The sequence below is a fragment of the Mytilus edulis genome, chromosome 2, assembly GCF_963676685.1.
Source record: "Mytilus edulis chromosome 2, xbMytEdul2.2, whole genome shotgun sequence".
Lineage (NCBI taxonomy): Eukaryota > Metazoa > Mollusca > Bivalvia > Mytilida > Mytilidae > Mytilus > Mytilus edulis.
Window position 1 is genome coordinate 61,427,732 of NC_092345.1, and position 13,945 is coordinate 61,441,676.

The window sequence follows — 13,945 nt, forward strand, 5'->3', positions numbered from 1 at the left end:
TTCTATCATAAACCTTTAATGAGGTTTGCAACATCAGTTCATAAGAGTTCACTCAATTTAAATGGGTATAAAATTTGTTCTATTGATGTTTTTGGAAATCTGAGACACGGTTTTGGAGTTCAAGCTGTGTTATGCAAGACTCAATAAAATATTTTGGGATTCTATGAATAACAAAGAAGCTTAATTCATTCAAGTGTGGACATCACAATATAGCACATAATTACATAACAATTAATTATGTGATAATTATGTCATAATGAAATTATCACAATTTGAAAAATTAATCCTTCTTCTTTCTTTTTGTACCTCATTTATAAAATTTAAAGAAGGATAAAATGAATAACATCAGTTTAAAGTTGTCTGATTGGGAGTGAACAAATCTTTGTATTGGGCTACCTTAAATAAAGGTCGGTCATTTAAAGACGTATCAACTGTATCATATACGTTGACGTATACGCGTCCGCAGATTTACCAATAAACATTATGTGATACCGAGCTTTAGTTGTATAATACTTTCAATAATGCAGATGGGCAACTGATTAATTTCTAGTGCTAGTATTTAATTGTGCAGTTGACTTAATTGTTGGAAAAGAGGGACGAAAGATACCTAAGGGACAGAGGGAAAACGTATAATAGTCTTTAGCTCGGTATCACAAAATACTTTTGGTTTTTCTGCAGTGCGTATACGTCAACGTATATGATACGGTTGATACGTTTTTAAATGACCGACATCTATTACCATTGAAATTTGGCATACATAGACGACGTTTTAAAAGTCCAGTGTAAAAATTGCCTTTTATACATCCTTTATGCTGAACAAAGACATATTTTCTTCACAACTTTGACGATTTTTCTTGGTCTCTCTGATTTTTATAGATAGAAAATATATGTGAATCATGGTTTTACCTGCATAAGAATGAATTTGTTGATCAGAAACACAATTGTTATTCCTTTTGGTTTATTTGTTTTACTTTTCAATGTTGATATTCTGTTCTTTTTAATAAGTGAACATTCTATTTGGTGCTTGATAAGTGTTTTATTCATATTGAATATTATCTAAATTAATCTTGTATGTTAATTGTCCTCTGCATTATTGTGCGAGTGAGTGTATGTGTGTGAGCGTGTGTGGATTCTTACAGACCTACCGGTGTATGGTGAACTTGAAGCCACATTGTACACATACTGCGGCGCTTTACCGGCCTCAGTGCTATGGTATATACCAGCATATAGAGTACTATTAGAGCTATCTAACCATAGAAACTCATATCTGTTATTTGTGCTAAAACAAATTTGATGAAAAAAATTAACATATCCAGTTATATTCTTCCATTATCTTTATGGACGATGGGCAATTTGATACATTGTTCTACTACATATTTGAATACAAAAACATTTACAACCCTTTATAACATAATGCAGATATTATCAATACGTATACGAACCATACAGAATATATAACATTAAAGATGTAGTTATTCTGGGAGAACATGATTTATTTATTGGTCAATGTTTGCGGGTACTTTATATCTTAGGTCAGTACTGGTGTATATTGTCTTTACGCTTCTTGCCTTTCTGATGAGATAAGACATTTCCATCTGATTTTTACTATTTTTCAAATATTGTACTACCACATCATTATCTTATCTTAAGGAAAGATTGAGAGCTGACAGACATATGAAAAACTGTCACATTCGTTGCATGCCTGTCCCCAGTCAGTAGCCTGTAATTTAGTGGTTGTCGTTTGTTGCTGAATATCATATTTGTTCTTAGTTTATTGTTTGTTGTTGCTTTTACGTTTTAATTGTTTCCCATTTTGTCATCTCAGGGCATTCTATATCAGAACGTTCCATGTACATGTAGAATGAATTTCTTGTATAACTCTGTATGAATAGAAAGTTATGTGTATGTATATCATAATTTTTTTTCTGTGCATTATTGTGAATAGACAAAATTCATTGAATTAACAGCTAGGTATATGACTCAAATTAAATTTATTTCAAAATGTGACAAACTGCAGCAATATAACAGTTAATTTCCAGAAATACACGCTGAATGGAATAGTATTGTTTAAAAGTTGCATTTCTCAGGAATTCAGGGGGGATTATTTTTTATTCTCCTCTCAGTTAATATATGTATATAGTATATATAATGTATTCAGAGTATAGGATACTTATGATGATAGACTATCTCAAATCTGTTAAAATCTAGAGAGGTTTATAGAGGATAGGTACTTCAAACGATATTGAACGTTAAAATGTTGTTATATTGTGCCAAGTTCCTTCTATGCCAGTTGGTCTCTTGTGGACAGTTGTTTCATTGGCAATCATACCACATTTTTTTATTTTATTATTTATACACACGATCGCGTTCCAAACACGATCACGGGAACATAACTTAGTTTGGTTTGTGTTTTTTAAAAAGATCAATTCGATTGAAAACATAAATGACATACAATAATAAACTGTATCAATTTTCATAAAGTAAAAGTTTTATTTTTAACCAATACTATTTCCTGTTCTTAAAACTTTGCCATTTAAAGTAATAGAACCTTTACATACTAAAAGTTATAATTCTTACTTTGTCATAAAATGATCCGTAGGTGATGGAGTCCTGCCAGGAGAACTACTGTCCGGTTTACGGCTTAGAATGCTTTCTATCCTATCAGTGATGGGATTGTCATATCTCAGGGTAAGTTTGTCTGTCTCAAATCTCATTTCCAGCTGAAATGTTCAATGGGTGATATTACAAATTTGATATAGATTTAATCAAGTTAAGCTGAAAAATGAAACAGACAAAATAGACTTTACACTTAACTGGTTTAATATGTAATTGGTTCATATAAAAAAAAAAGTTAACACAAAATATTTCGAATTGTTAAGCATAGGTATACATCAATTAGACAACACCCTTAAGTTGGGGATCTCGATATAACAAATTACTTAACACCTGTACTGAATTCTTGTTTTCCTGTTCCTGTAGAAAACTTGTTTCAAACGGATTCCGAAAATATCAACCTTAAGTTTAATGGTTATGTTGTTAACTGAGCCCATAAATTTAGATACGATCCAGTTAAACTAATCAATCCTTGAAAAAAAATATATCCTAAAAGGTATATTTGAACATTACTTTTAATGATATAAATAAATACTGATTTCGTTATCAGTAAATTATCCCATTGTCGTCATGAATATCCGAACAGAACAGTTGGCCTACATAGACCCCACAAGTTAAACAAGAGACTCTTTTGTTAACGACAACAGATGACAGCGAAAAGATAAAACCGTGTGTATTAAATAGAATTTCGAAAATAATCGATATATCAAGATTCTCGTCATTGAAGTTACTACGAGATACATGCTACGTGTTTAAATTTGTCAATATATGTAAAGATCAAATCGACCGCGCAACTCGTACATGGATTACAGATATTCAAAATGTAAAATTCAGTAGTGAAAAGAGGCAACTCGCAAACCCGTCACATGACAAGAATCTACCGTTAGTAAGACAATTGCGCTTGTTCATAGATACAGAAGGTGTCATTAGATGCACCGGGCGCATACACAATTCACAGTTAGACGACTCCGCGGAGTTTCCAGTGTTACTACCGAAGAAAAATCAATTTACGGACTTAATTATATTGAACGCGCACCTGCAGATGTTGCATTCTGGTTCTGGACAGACAATTACGCAAATCCGCCAATCATATTGGATACCTTCCATTAGACAATGCGTTAACCACATCGTTCAGAAATGTGTAAAGTGCCGAAAAGTGACCGGAAAAGCATTTCCACAGCAAATTTCGCCTCCGCTACCAAAGGATAGAGTCACCGATATGATTCCATTTACGACAACTGGTGTTGATTTCGCTGGACCACTATTCGTTAAAGATAATGGAATTGTTACGAAATCGTATATTTGCCAATTTACATGCGCTTGTATTAGTGCCGTACACCTAGAACTTGTTACAGATATGACAATCGAATAATTCAAATTAGCATTGAGACGATTCGTTAGTAGGAGAGTAATTCCCAGTACTGTGTATTCCGACAATGCACCAACTTTTGTTTCCGCTTCACATGATATTCCAAAGGAAATGAATATTCAGAGTAATTGGAAATTTATTCCGAAAGCAGCAACGTGGTACGGTGGATGGTGGGAGAGACTAGTTGGAATTACGAAAACGACATTGAAAAAAGTGCTCGGGAAATCTCAAGCAAATTCTGACGTATTACGAACAACTTTGATAGAAATTGAACGTGTAATCAACGATCGTCCGATTACATTTGTGTCGTCCGACATCCGAGATCCAGAGCCGCTAACACCGTCACATCTACTGCAGGGAAGAAGATCATCGCAAGGGAATAATTCTGATTCAGAGATCCATTATTCACATTTTGATTTTACAGAAGCAAACAAACGTTACAACCATAAAGTAACTTTATTGAACACTTTGCAAAACGATGGAGAATGGAATACCTCACCGGATTAAGAGAATTTCATCGCGTCGCCGGAGACCAAAGCGCACATGTGAAAATCGGTTCCGTCGTACAAATCATGGACAATTCACCGAGAATGATGTGAAAACTAGCAGTTATAGAAGATTTGATCACCGGAAATGATGGAGTAGTTAGAGCAGTCAAACTTCGAACATCAAATGGACTGATTACCACGAGACCAATTGTGAAACTGGTGCCATTATAAATATGAACTTTAATTGTTAAAAGTGTTTTCAATACCCTTTTTATGAACAATACATGAACAGTAATTGCATTTTGCGTCCCCCAGAATGTTGTGAATTAGTTATAATTTCAGTTTAGTATTGTATACTCTTTTATTTGAATTACGTTTTACCGCCATTTACGTAACAATAGGCCCGCAACGTCGTCACTTGCCGACGTCTCTTTGTAAATCTTAGACTCTGGTAAAGCATACGAAACATTGAAGACGCTTTTGTGTTTACTCGCCTTTATTATCGATACGTTCAAAACAATTACTGTTATAAACTTATGCACTTTCCTGATTGTGGATGTGTATTGATTTATATTTTAGTCCTAGATACATGTTTTTTTTAATAAGTTGTTGTTGGCTTTGAAAAAGCTGTAAGTGACATCGAGTTCTCTCAGATCTTAGAGTTAACTATTGTCTTACTAGTGACTTTTTTATGTTAGGGATGAGGGAGGTATATATACTCTGCAACGCCTGGTATGGGTATTTGTTTGATGTCTTTCTGCTTTATATCCATATAATAAGTTAAGCCTTTTTCAAATGATTTTTATAGTTTGTATTTGTTGTTGTGATGTTACACCCTTGTCCCCGGTAGGGGAGGATTGAGCGATAACAAACATATTTAATCCGATGCATTCTTTAGGAAACAACAATTCAACTTCAAAAGGAGGGGTGTTTATGTTTTTTATGTCTGAGTCGAAGTTTTTATTTCAATCAAAGCGTCACATTTTGCACATATACACATATGTTTCTACAATAGGTAATCATGTTCAAATTTTGAATTGAGACTAGACAAGAATTTGAAAATCATCCGTCATCTCGAAAACAATATTAAATAAATTACATCCACATCCTATTCTCTTGATGACAAAACATTAGATGATACAAAAATATTTTCTGTTTGTGTCATTTGTTTCACGTTACATTAATTGGTCAATTTGTCAAACTTGATAATCGATACTGTAAAACGAACGAATTCGAACTTGCAGGAAAACGCGTCGTACTTTTGAATTTACAGGTTGTTCTCGCAATAGCATACCTAAACATTTCTCTTACAGGCAAGAACTTTCTTAAGTCGTGTTTCTTTGAAAATACATTATCATTATGCACTTTAAAAAAAGTAATCTTCCAGCTTTAATGTTTTCGCATTCGTTGACTAGGCAAATATTTATACTAGGGGTGTTGAGTAAGCTACAAATTTCATCCTGTTAGATCCTTTTGATCTCGTCTTAGCAATTAAAAAATCCAATCTTTCCGATACCAATACTTATGTAATTAGAATTGAAATTCTTACAGATTGCTCATTCAAGAGGTAATATAAAACATATCGATTGAATTGTGTGTCAACAAAATGATATGTTGTTTTTCCTGAGCAACAGAACTGTGGTTTAAGCTAATGTTAATTAACAGATTATGTACATTTCGGTTGCGTTATGCGTCACTTTTGAATATTTAAATAAAAACTTAATTAGTAATTAAGTTGTCAGTATTTCGGTGTTGACATGAATATCAATAATGTGGTCATTTTAAAAAATTTCCTGTTTACAAAACTAAGAATTTTTTGAAAAATTAAGGCTTAAATTACCTTACCCGTATTTGGCACAACTTTTTGGAATTTTGGATCCTCAATGCTCTTCATCTTTGTATTTGTTTGACTTTATAGATATTTTGATATGAGCGTCACTGAATAGTCTTATGTAGACGAAACGCGCGTCTGGCGTACTAAATTATAATCCTGGTACCTTTGATAACTATTAATTTAGATATAAACAAATATTTAACATCAACTTAAATTTGAAATATCAGTTTTTTCATTCTTTATGAGAATAGTTATTTGATATCATCTCAAACATTGATTGTTTCATTTCGCTACATACATTAATCACCGTGAGGTTGTTGTACTGAGTCTGGTAAATTCACACATATCTACATGTATCTTTAATGTCTCATGTTTCTTTCTAGTACATTATTTTGTTTAGATAGAGAATGTGTCTATGGGACACAGAGGAAGCACCTGCTTGCATATAACGTTTCAAAGGAATATAACTCAAGAACGGTATAACCTTAATTCAAACTTTCATCTGTGTTTTGTGGTTAAAAGCATTCTGTTAAAGTTTCATAACATTTAATTGAGACAATCTAAAAAGAGTGAAAGAATGGAATCCGATTTCGGGACGTTCACGAACAAAGGTAACAATTACTGCACCTTTTACTGCGACTGGGGCATAATGATAATTAGAAAAAGAAATAAAAACACTCTATGAATTTGATGTCACAAATTAAAACCTTTTGTCAAAAGAATGCATTACTTTTCACAACAGAACAAGCAAATAAGCAAACATATAATTCTACTTACATAAGAGACACATGTAAGGTCAATATTATCTATATAATCATGACGATATATTTCAGTGTTGCCTGCTGATCCACAGTATACATGCTTTAGATTCCATACATCAAATACTTCATATCCACATTCTTTAATCATCTTTAAAACTGTGTGTACAGTGTCACCTATCGAGAAGAGTATGAAAATATTAACACAACTATCTTCAAAAGACCATAGGACGAGGGTATTAACAACTATAGGAACACGTGAGGAACCCATTGGTTAACATGTTGACGTGTTGTTTTTTTTTTTATAAAAGCAGAAGTATATTTAATAGTATGCTAAAATGAAAAATATTCTGCTACACTTCTATTTTGGCATAGACCACCCTAAACAATAACCGAATCCAACACCATATGGTTACTTTATTAGATCCAAACTAGACATAATTTGAAACAATTCAATCGGGAAAAAAAACGACAAATATAAAGAAGATGTGGTATGATTGCCATTAAAACAACTCTCAACAAAACACCAAATGACACAGAAATTAACAACTATAGGTCACCGTAAGACTGGTTACGTATCGCAGCATCTTCTCATCATTCATATCATTAAATAGATAAAACATTGGATATGCACAGGATGACAAGCGTTTCAGAAATAAACGTTTACATCGGTTTATCTTATATTTAGTACTAAATACAGTAATTTTGTATATCTAATTAATGTTCTTTTTTCAATTCTGTATCACCTTTGGATTTGTATTTGACTAGGGACTCTCCTTTTTAAATTTTCCTTGAAGTTCAGTATTTTTGGGATTTTAATTTATACTTTTGTTGCCTTTATTTGGCAAATCTGATTCAAGACTTTTTCAACAATCGAAATCTAAGCTTTATGAGATGTCTTAGAAACTAGAACTAAGATAAAAGGATAAAATTCCACAACAAGAACATATGAGCCAGTCCATGCGAAAAGGTACAAAAGTCCTTTTGGTAAACTTTACAGGACACGTTATCAACGTTTGTTATAGTATTTTTGAAAAACGATTTTATCCGGAAAAAAAAATACATTAATGTAAACATTCATAAGATTGTCAATTCTATCCCGAATTTGTCAACTAAAACAGAAAAAAGACGTAGAAATATCTGACTTTTTGGTATTTGAGCAAGTGAAAAATCATTTGTTCCCCGGACTAATGCTATACCGACCAGAAACTATAAAAATGTATGACATTTCAGAGACAAAAGTCAAGGATTTCCGTCAGTTCTACAGGTTTAAAGAAAGTAAGACAACATTAAAACATGAGGGAAATACAAAAACTATGACATCTTGTGTTTTAGAAATTGAAATTTAAATTTAAGTTAAGTTATTTAATATTAAATAAATCAACCTTAGTTGCACGGGATTCGAACCGTTGCCCGGTTTGATTGCATTGATATTCGCATCGTAAGCGGGCGCCTTATCCCCACTGCTACCGGGGTTAACATTATCAATTGGCATATCAAGCCATTTAAACTGTACTTTGAAAATGATTGAAATATATGAAATAATTCACTAAAAATCTTGATAAAACTAAATGGGGGGGGGGGGGGGGTATCAACACTCGCAGGTGCGTGTAGCTCACAGCTTGATGATATGAGGGAAAGTAAATGTGTTTTATAAATCACAAGTCTACTACCAATAATTATGCACACTTTTTAGAATTTTGTAAATTTTTCGTTTTTGTACCTTTTCACATGGACTGGCTCATATGATCTGGATTATTCAAAATAAAATTTAGCATTTTTAAGCAAAGCTAGCCTGTCTTCTTTACCAACGGTTCTTCTAATATCAATACAACTGCATATTGAAAATGAGTTCAATTATCTTTATATCTTGTTATCGACCCAAGTTGTTTAAAAGACTATTTATACGCAATTTTGGTAGAAATAACGAATTTAAAGATTTTAAATACTTGCATAGTTTTATAATTTAACTTAATTTGAGTTGTTGACGTCAGATTGAACTAAAGATTTTGTAAAAAAAATTATCGAATTCCGGCGCTAACCAAAATGAATAAGCTTTACTTTCCGCAGTATTTTGGGTTATGTTAACTATTTTCTTTTATCAATTTATGGAATCAATACTCAAAATGTGCCATAATCTGTCAAAATTGGTTGTTTTGGTTATTTTGAGGCACTCAATATTTTGTTATTTGTTTATAAATAAGCTATTATATTGGTAGAATCTAAAATCACTAGTAAGTAGCCATATTATGCTATGATATATTATATTGAAGAACTTTGAAAATGCCATTGCTGTGAAATATATATATATAGTCTTGTGAAGTTTGCATTACATCTTTTCCCATGTAGAGACGGTAAAAGAACAGAGGTCGTGGTTTTTCTTTTGTCCCGGGTATAAAACCCAGCACAAAGATTCTTCAGTTTAAAAATAATGATTTTTGATTTTTTTCTGTTTAATTTCTCTGGAGAATAAGAGCTTTTAACATGTTGTATAGATGATATATGTTTATTGTTGCGGAATTTTTTATTATCTTCTTAACGTCCTTTTGTTATTTTGTCATAATGTTGCAATGCAGTTAACTTCCTGCAGTAACCAGCACGTCTCCTTCTGTTTTTATTTATAAAATGTATATCACTAGTCGTTATTCATGATATTGTAATTTTCATGAAGAATTGTAAACTAGTCGTACAATGTATTGTTCTAAAACGTTTTATAGCTCTTAATAGATAAAACAAAATGCGTTGATTTTTAACTTTCTAATTTTAAATATTGCGAGTTTGACGTGAATACAATACCTCATACATTGTTGTATGCTGTATAGCACTAAAACAATCGATTGGGAGAGCAACATAACAAAATCATGACCAACAGGACACAATCACTGTAATACACGCTCCTTGATTTGACGAAAGTACTTCCTGATAATGCACGAAAAAAAGTTTATATGAACTGACACTAGTTATATATCTACAAACCAGAGGGGTTCCACATTCATTGTATCGTTGTGTTTCATCAAAAACAAAATTAGTACATATATAACATGAATATTCGAAAATGTGGATTATACGTCAATGAGACAACAACCAATCGATGCAAACAATAACAAAAATCATGAATGTTAACAGGGTATAAAGGTTACAATATTCTTATTTATTCATTTGTAATGGGACTTCCTGTTTTGAATTTTCCTTGGAGTTCAGTGGTTTTACTTTTTGACAAATTCGTCGGTAGCGCGCCGATAAATATATTTAACTAATAGGATGTTTCTATAACAATTATAGAACAGTGTCTGGATTTAATTTCGTACTGAAAACGATATAATAATAGAAAAGATTGTCAAATGAAGGATACCGCTGTTCGAAAGTAAAAAATCGATTGAGAGGAACAAATTATGGTTACAAACTAAATTCGAGGGAAATACATCAACTATAACTATAAAAGAAAAACAACAGAAACAACAGAAACACTGAAGTGCAACAAAAAAAAAGACTTTTGCATGAACCTCGTCTTGATTTATTACCACCGACATGAGATTGACACGCAGAGGCTGTGTACAATTATGAAATTAGAAATCTCTCTTACTATCATCCTCTGAATTGAAATACATTTACAGTCGACATTATTTCAGAAATTTTTCTTCAAGAACTTCGACAATGCTCCGGTGATAAAATGTCATATTCCTTGTTCCCAAGCGCAAACATGAAATGAATTTGTCTGATTTTGAAAATAGTCTTAATATAAATTGTCACTAATTCATTGAATTGATGATGTAGCTAGAGTCTGTCTGTATTTCAGTGCATAAACTAGTTTGATAGTAAATGCTATCTTGAAAAAAATCAAGAAGGAATTTAATATTTTCAATCTATCCAAAATGTATTTAAATTTGCTTTTAAATTTAATAATCTTTTAGCATCCGAAAATCCTCAACTTTAGGCAACTGCGTTATAATCTCATACTTGTTTTATGTCTGCAGACGAAACATTCTGTGTTTCTAAATTGAGTATAAAATCAATGCAAAGTACTTGTTGGCAAACTGAAAGAAAATAGATTTCTAAATTAATGCAAATCATCAAGTAAGACAAATATTTTTTTTCAGTTTATCCAAATTGCTCAATATTTTCTATTTTATTTATATACGGAAAACCCATGGAGCAATATATAAACTATGATGTTAAGCTTCATATCGGTAACATAATATTAATCACGATTTTGAAATCTTTTACCATTTCAGATCATCGTCGGAATTCAGTTTTTTTTTAATGATTTTACTTTTTGACAAATTCATCATCGATAGCGTGCCGAAATATATTTAACCAATAGGCAGTTCTATTACAATTGGTCTAGTTTTAACTTTGTACTGAAAACGATGTAATAAGAGAAAATGTTGTTAAAAGTTAGCCCTTCGTCTTTATTTCTTTCCACCGATAGGAGATTGACAAAAGATAACATGCATTGGTTTTGTACAATTATAATGTTTTAAAATCATTAAATTGGAAATGTTCCTTAATATCGTGAATGGAAATACATTTACAGTCTACATTATTTCAGAAAGGGAAATTCTTCGTTAAGGACTTTGACAATGCTCGGATGCTGAAATGTCACAGAGATACTCCTTGTTCCCAAGCACAAACATGAAAAGCATTCGTTTGATTCTGAAAATAGTTTAATTATAAATTGTCACTTATCAATTCATTTTATTGATCATATACCAAGAGTCTGATTGTATTCTGGTGCACATACTAATTTGATAGTAACTGTTATCATGAATCTCTTTTTAACATAAATAGTAGTTTGAGAATCTGTTTAATAAACATTTGTTTAGAGATTCGTGGTTACATTCACCCGTTTTGAATCATCCATTTTCAGATTCTAGTTTTCATGCATAGTTTTTTTTTACGATTTTGATTTTACAATTATGGCTAAAATTCATTCATTTGAAAATTACAGTTGGCATTCATTGGTATTAAGCTTCTAATTTAGTTTTTGAGATTCTGGATTCATGCATCGGTTTTAAAATTCTGGTTTATATACATCGGCTTTCGATTCATTTTGGTTTGCACACATTAATGTTGAAATATGGAATCAGGATTTAATATTCATGTTAACATTCATCGGTTTAAAGATTTTAGTTTACATTCATTGATTTGATATCCTTGTTAACAATCAACGGTTTGAAGATTCTAGTTTACATTCATTAGTTTTGATTTGCAGTTTAACAATAATTGTTTTTTTCAGATTCAGTTTTTATATTCTGGTTTTCATGCATCTGATTTAGGATTCTGGATTACATATATCAGTTAAAGATTCATTCTGGTTTACAAATCATCGGTTCTTCGATTCTGGTTTACATTTATAGATACATTTGTTTTCAGTTTTTTGTTCACATTATCGGTTGTGATTCTGGTTTGTAGTCATCGGTTTAAATATTCATGTTGTCATAAATCGATCCTGATAATCTGGTTTAAATTCATCGTTTTCACGTTTACATAAAATTGTTCTGAGAATCGGGTTTCTATACATCGGTTTTTAGAATCTAGTTTACATTGATCGGTTTTGAAATTCAGGTTTGAATTCATCGGTTTTGAAATTCTGGTTTAAATTCATCGGTTTCAAAACTACTTTATATACAGCGGTTTTGAGAGTCTGGTTTACATTCATCCATTTCAAGATCCTGGTTAACATACATCGGTTTTGTGAGTCTTGTTTACATTCACCCATTTCAAGATTCTTGTCTTTTCGACTGCCACTTCGCTTTCTATCCATCCTTTTTAAATCATTTCTGTAACTCTTTTGTTCTTTATTCAGAACTTTTAAATAGTGGCTTTCTGCCATTTTATAAAATGAAATTCTTTACGAGTAATCTTTTACATTTGTAGGGAGTATAAAGTCTATTCAACTGCTTTAAGAAAACATTTTCCGTTCTATGTTAGTTCACCATAGCTTGAGACACATAACCTGGAGACGCACCCGTTTGTGCTGATTTTGGACTTCATAACTGTGATGTCTTCAGTATTTGTTTGTTACATCGATTTGTCTACGTAGTCGATTTACAGATTCGCAATCATCGGCTAACGGTAAACCAGTGTTGACTTAATCAAAACATAAGAATTAATAATTTTAATAAAGTGGGCCACTGAATGATATTTTAAAAAAAATAACATTCACCACAATTTATGTAAATGCTTATCTCATAATCAACATTAATTGATAAAAAAGAAACCAAATAATGATGTTTTTCTTGAATTTGTTTTTTACGATGACGTATAAGGAAACCAATTACATCTGACCATCTTAAATGATTTCACAGATTTACTCAGCACTTACTTGTTCGGTGTGCTAATGAATACAAACAAATATCAAAATAGTGAATAAGCCTGCTAATTTTAATTTATAAAATAACAGATTTCATACTACTTTGTTGATTGAAATCAATAAAAAATGTATTTCAAAGCCGCCAACAGATATTTAGTAATTATGATATACGTTGTGTAATGCTATAGCTTTAAACGAATACAGGAAATCTGCATTTTTGTATTGCTGCAAAGATTAGTCAATTGCGCTGGAAGAATACAACTTCAAAGATGACTTTAATACTATGACTGTCAGAATTATTCATCGATTTTCTTACAATAAGCCGAGCTATTCTACCTTGGGTATATAATTCCCAACGTTTTATATATTCTGATGTCAGGAAAACGATTTCTTGAATGTATTGCATCACTTTTGTGATAGGTAATTTGGTGTTCATTAAATTTAAACTGACTAACTACATTAGGAATACGATAAACAAGGGACTGAATTTACCAGAAGGTATCGCAATGGCAAAAAAACAACGCTAGCCATGTGTTCCGACTAAACCGGACTCATCAGTAGCGCTAGATT

The 13,945-nt window shown here is 31.8% G+C and overlaps 1 protein-coding gene across 1 annotated transcript; it reads right to left on the bottom strand.

The window, feature by feature from the left end:
• Positions 1 to 1,074: 1,074 nt before the first annotated feature.
• Positions 1,075 to 12,895, bottom strand: LOC139510945 (uncharacterized). Its single transcript, XM_071297500.1, has 4 exons — positions 12,748 to 12,895; positions 7,082 to 7,239; positions 2,578 to 2,720; positions 1,075 to 1,279 (listed from the first exon to the last, which is right to left on the bottom strand). Exons 1-4 carry the CDS (start codon positions 12,893 to 12,895, stop codon positions 1,075 to 1,077), a joined length of 654 nt encoding a protein of 217 aa, XP_071153601.1.
• Positions 12,896 to 13,945: the final 1,050 nt, after the last annotated feature.

Bases quoted from the DNA above. Each gene is read 5' to 3' on its own strand.
- LOC139510945 (XM_071297500.1), bottom strand. From the start codon at position 12,895: ATGGCAGAAAGCCACTATTTAAAAGTTCTGAATAAAGAACAAAAGAGT. The intron at 7,240-12,747 runs GTATGTTAACCA...TCTTCTCGATAG, and splicing joins ACAAGACTCACAAAACCGAT to GTGACACTGTACACACAGTT. The intron at 2,721-7,081 runs GTAAGTAGAATT...TGAACATTTCAG, and splicing joins ACCTTACATGTGTCTCTTAT to CTGGAAATGAGATTTGAGAC.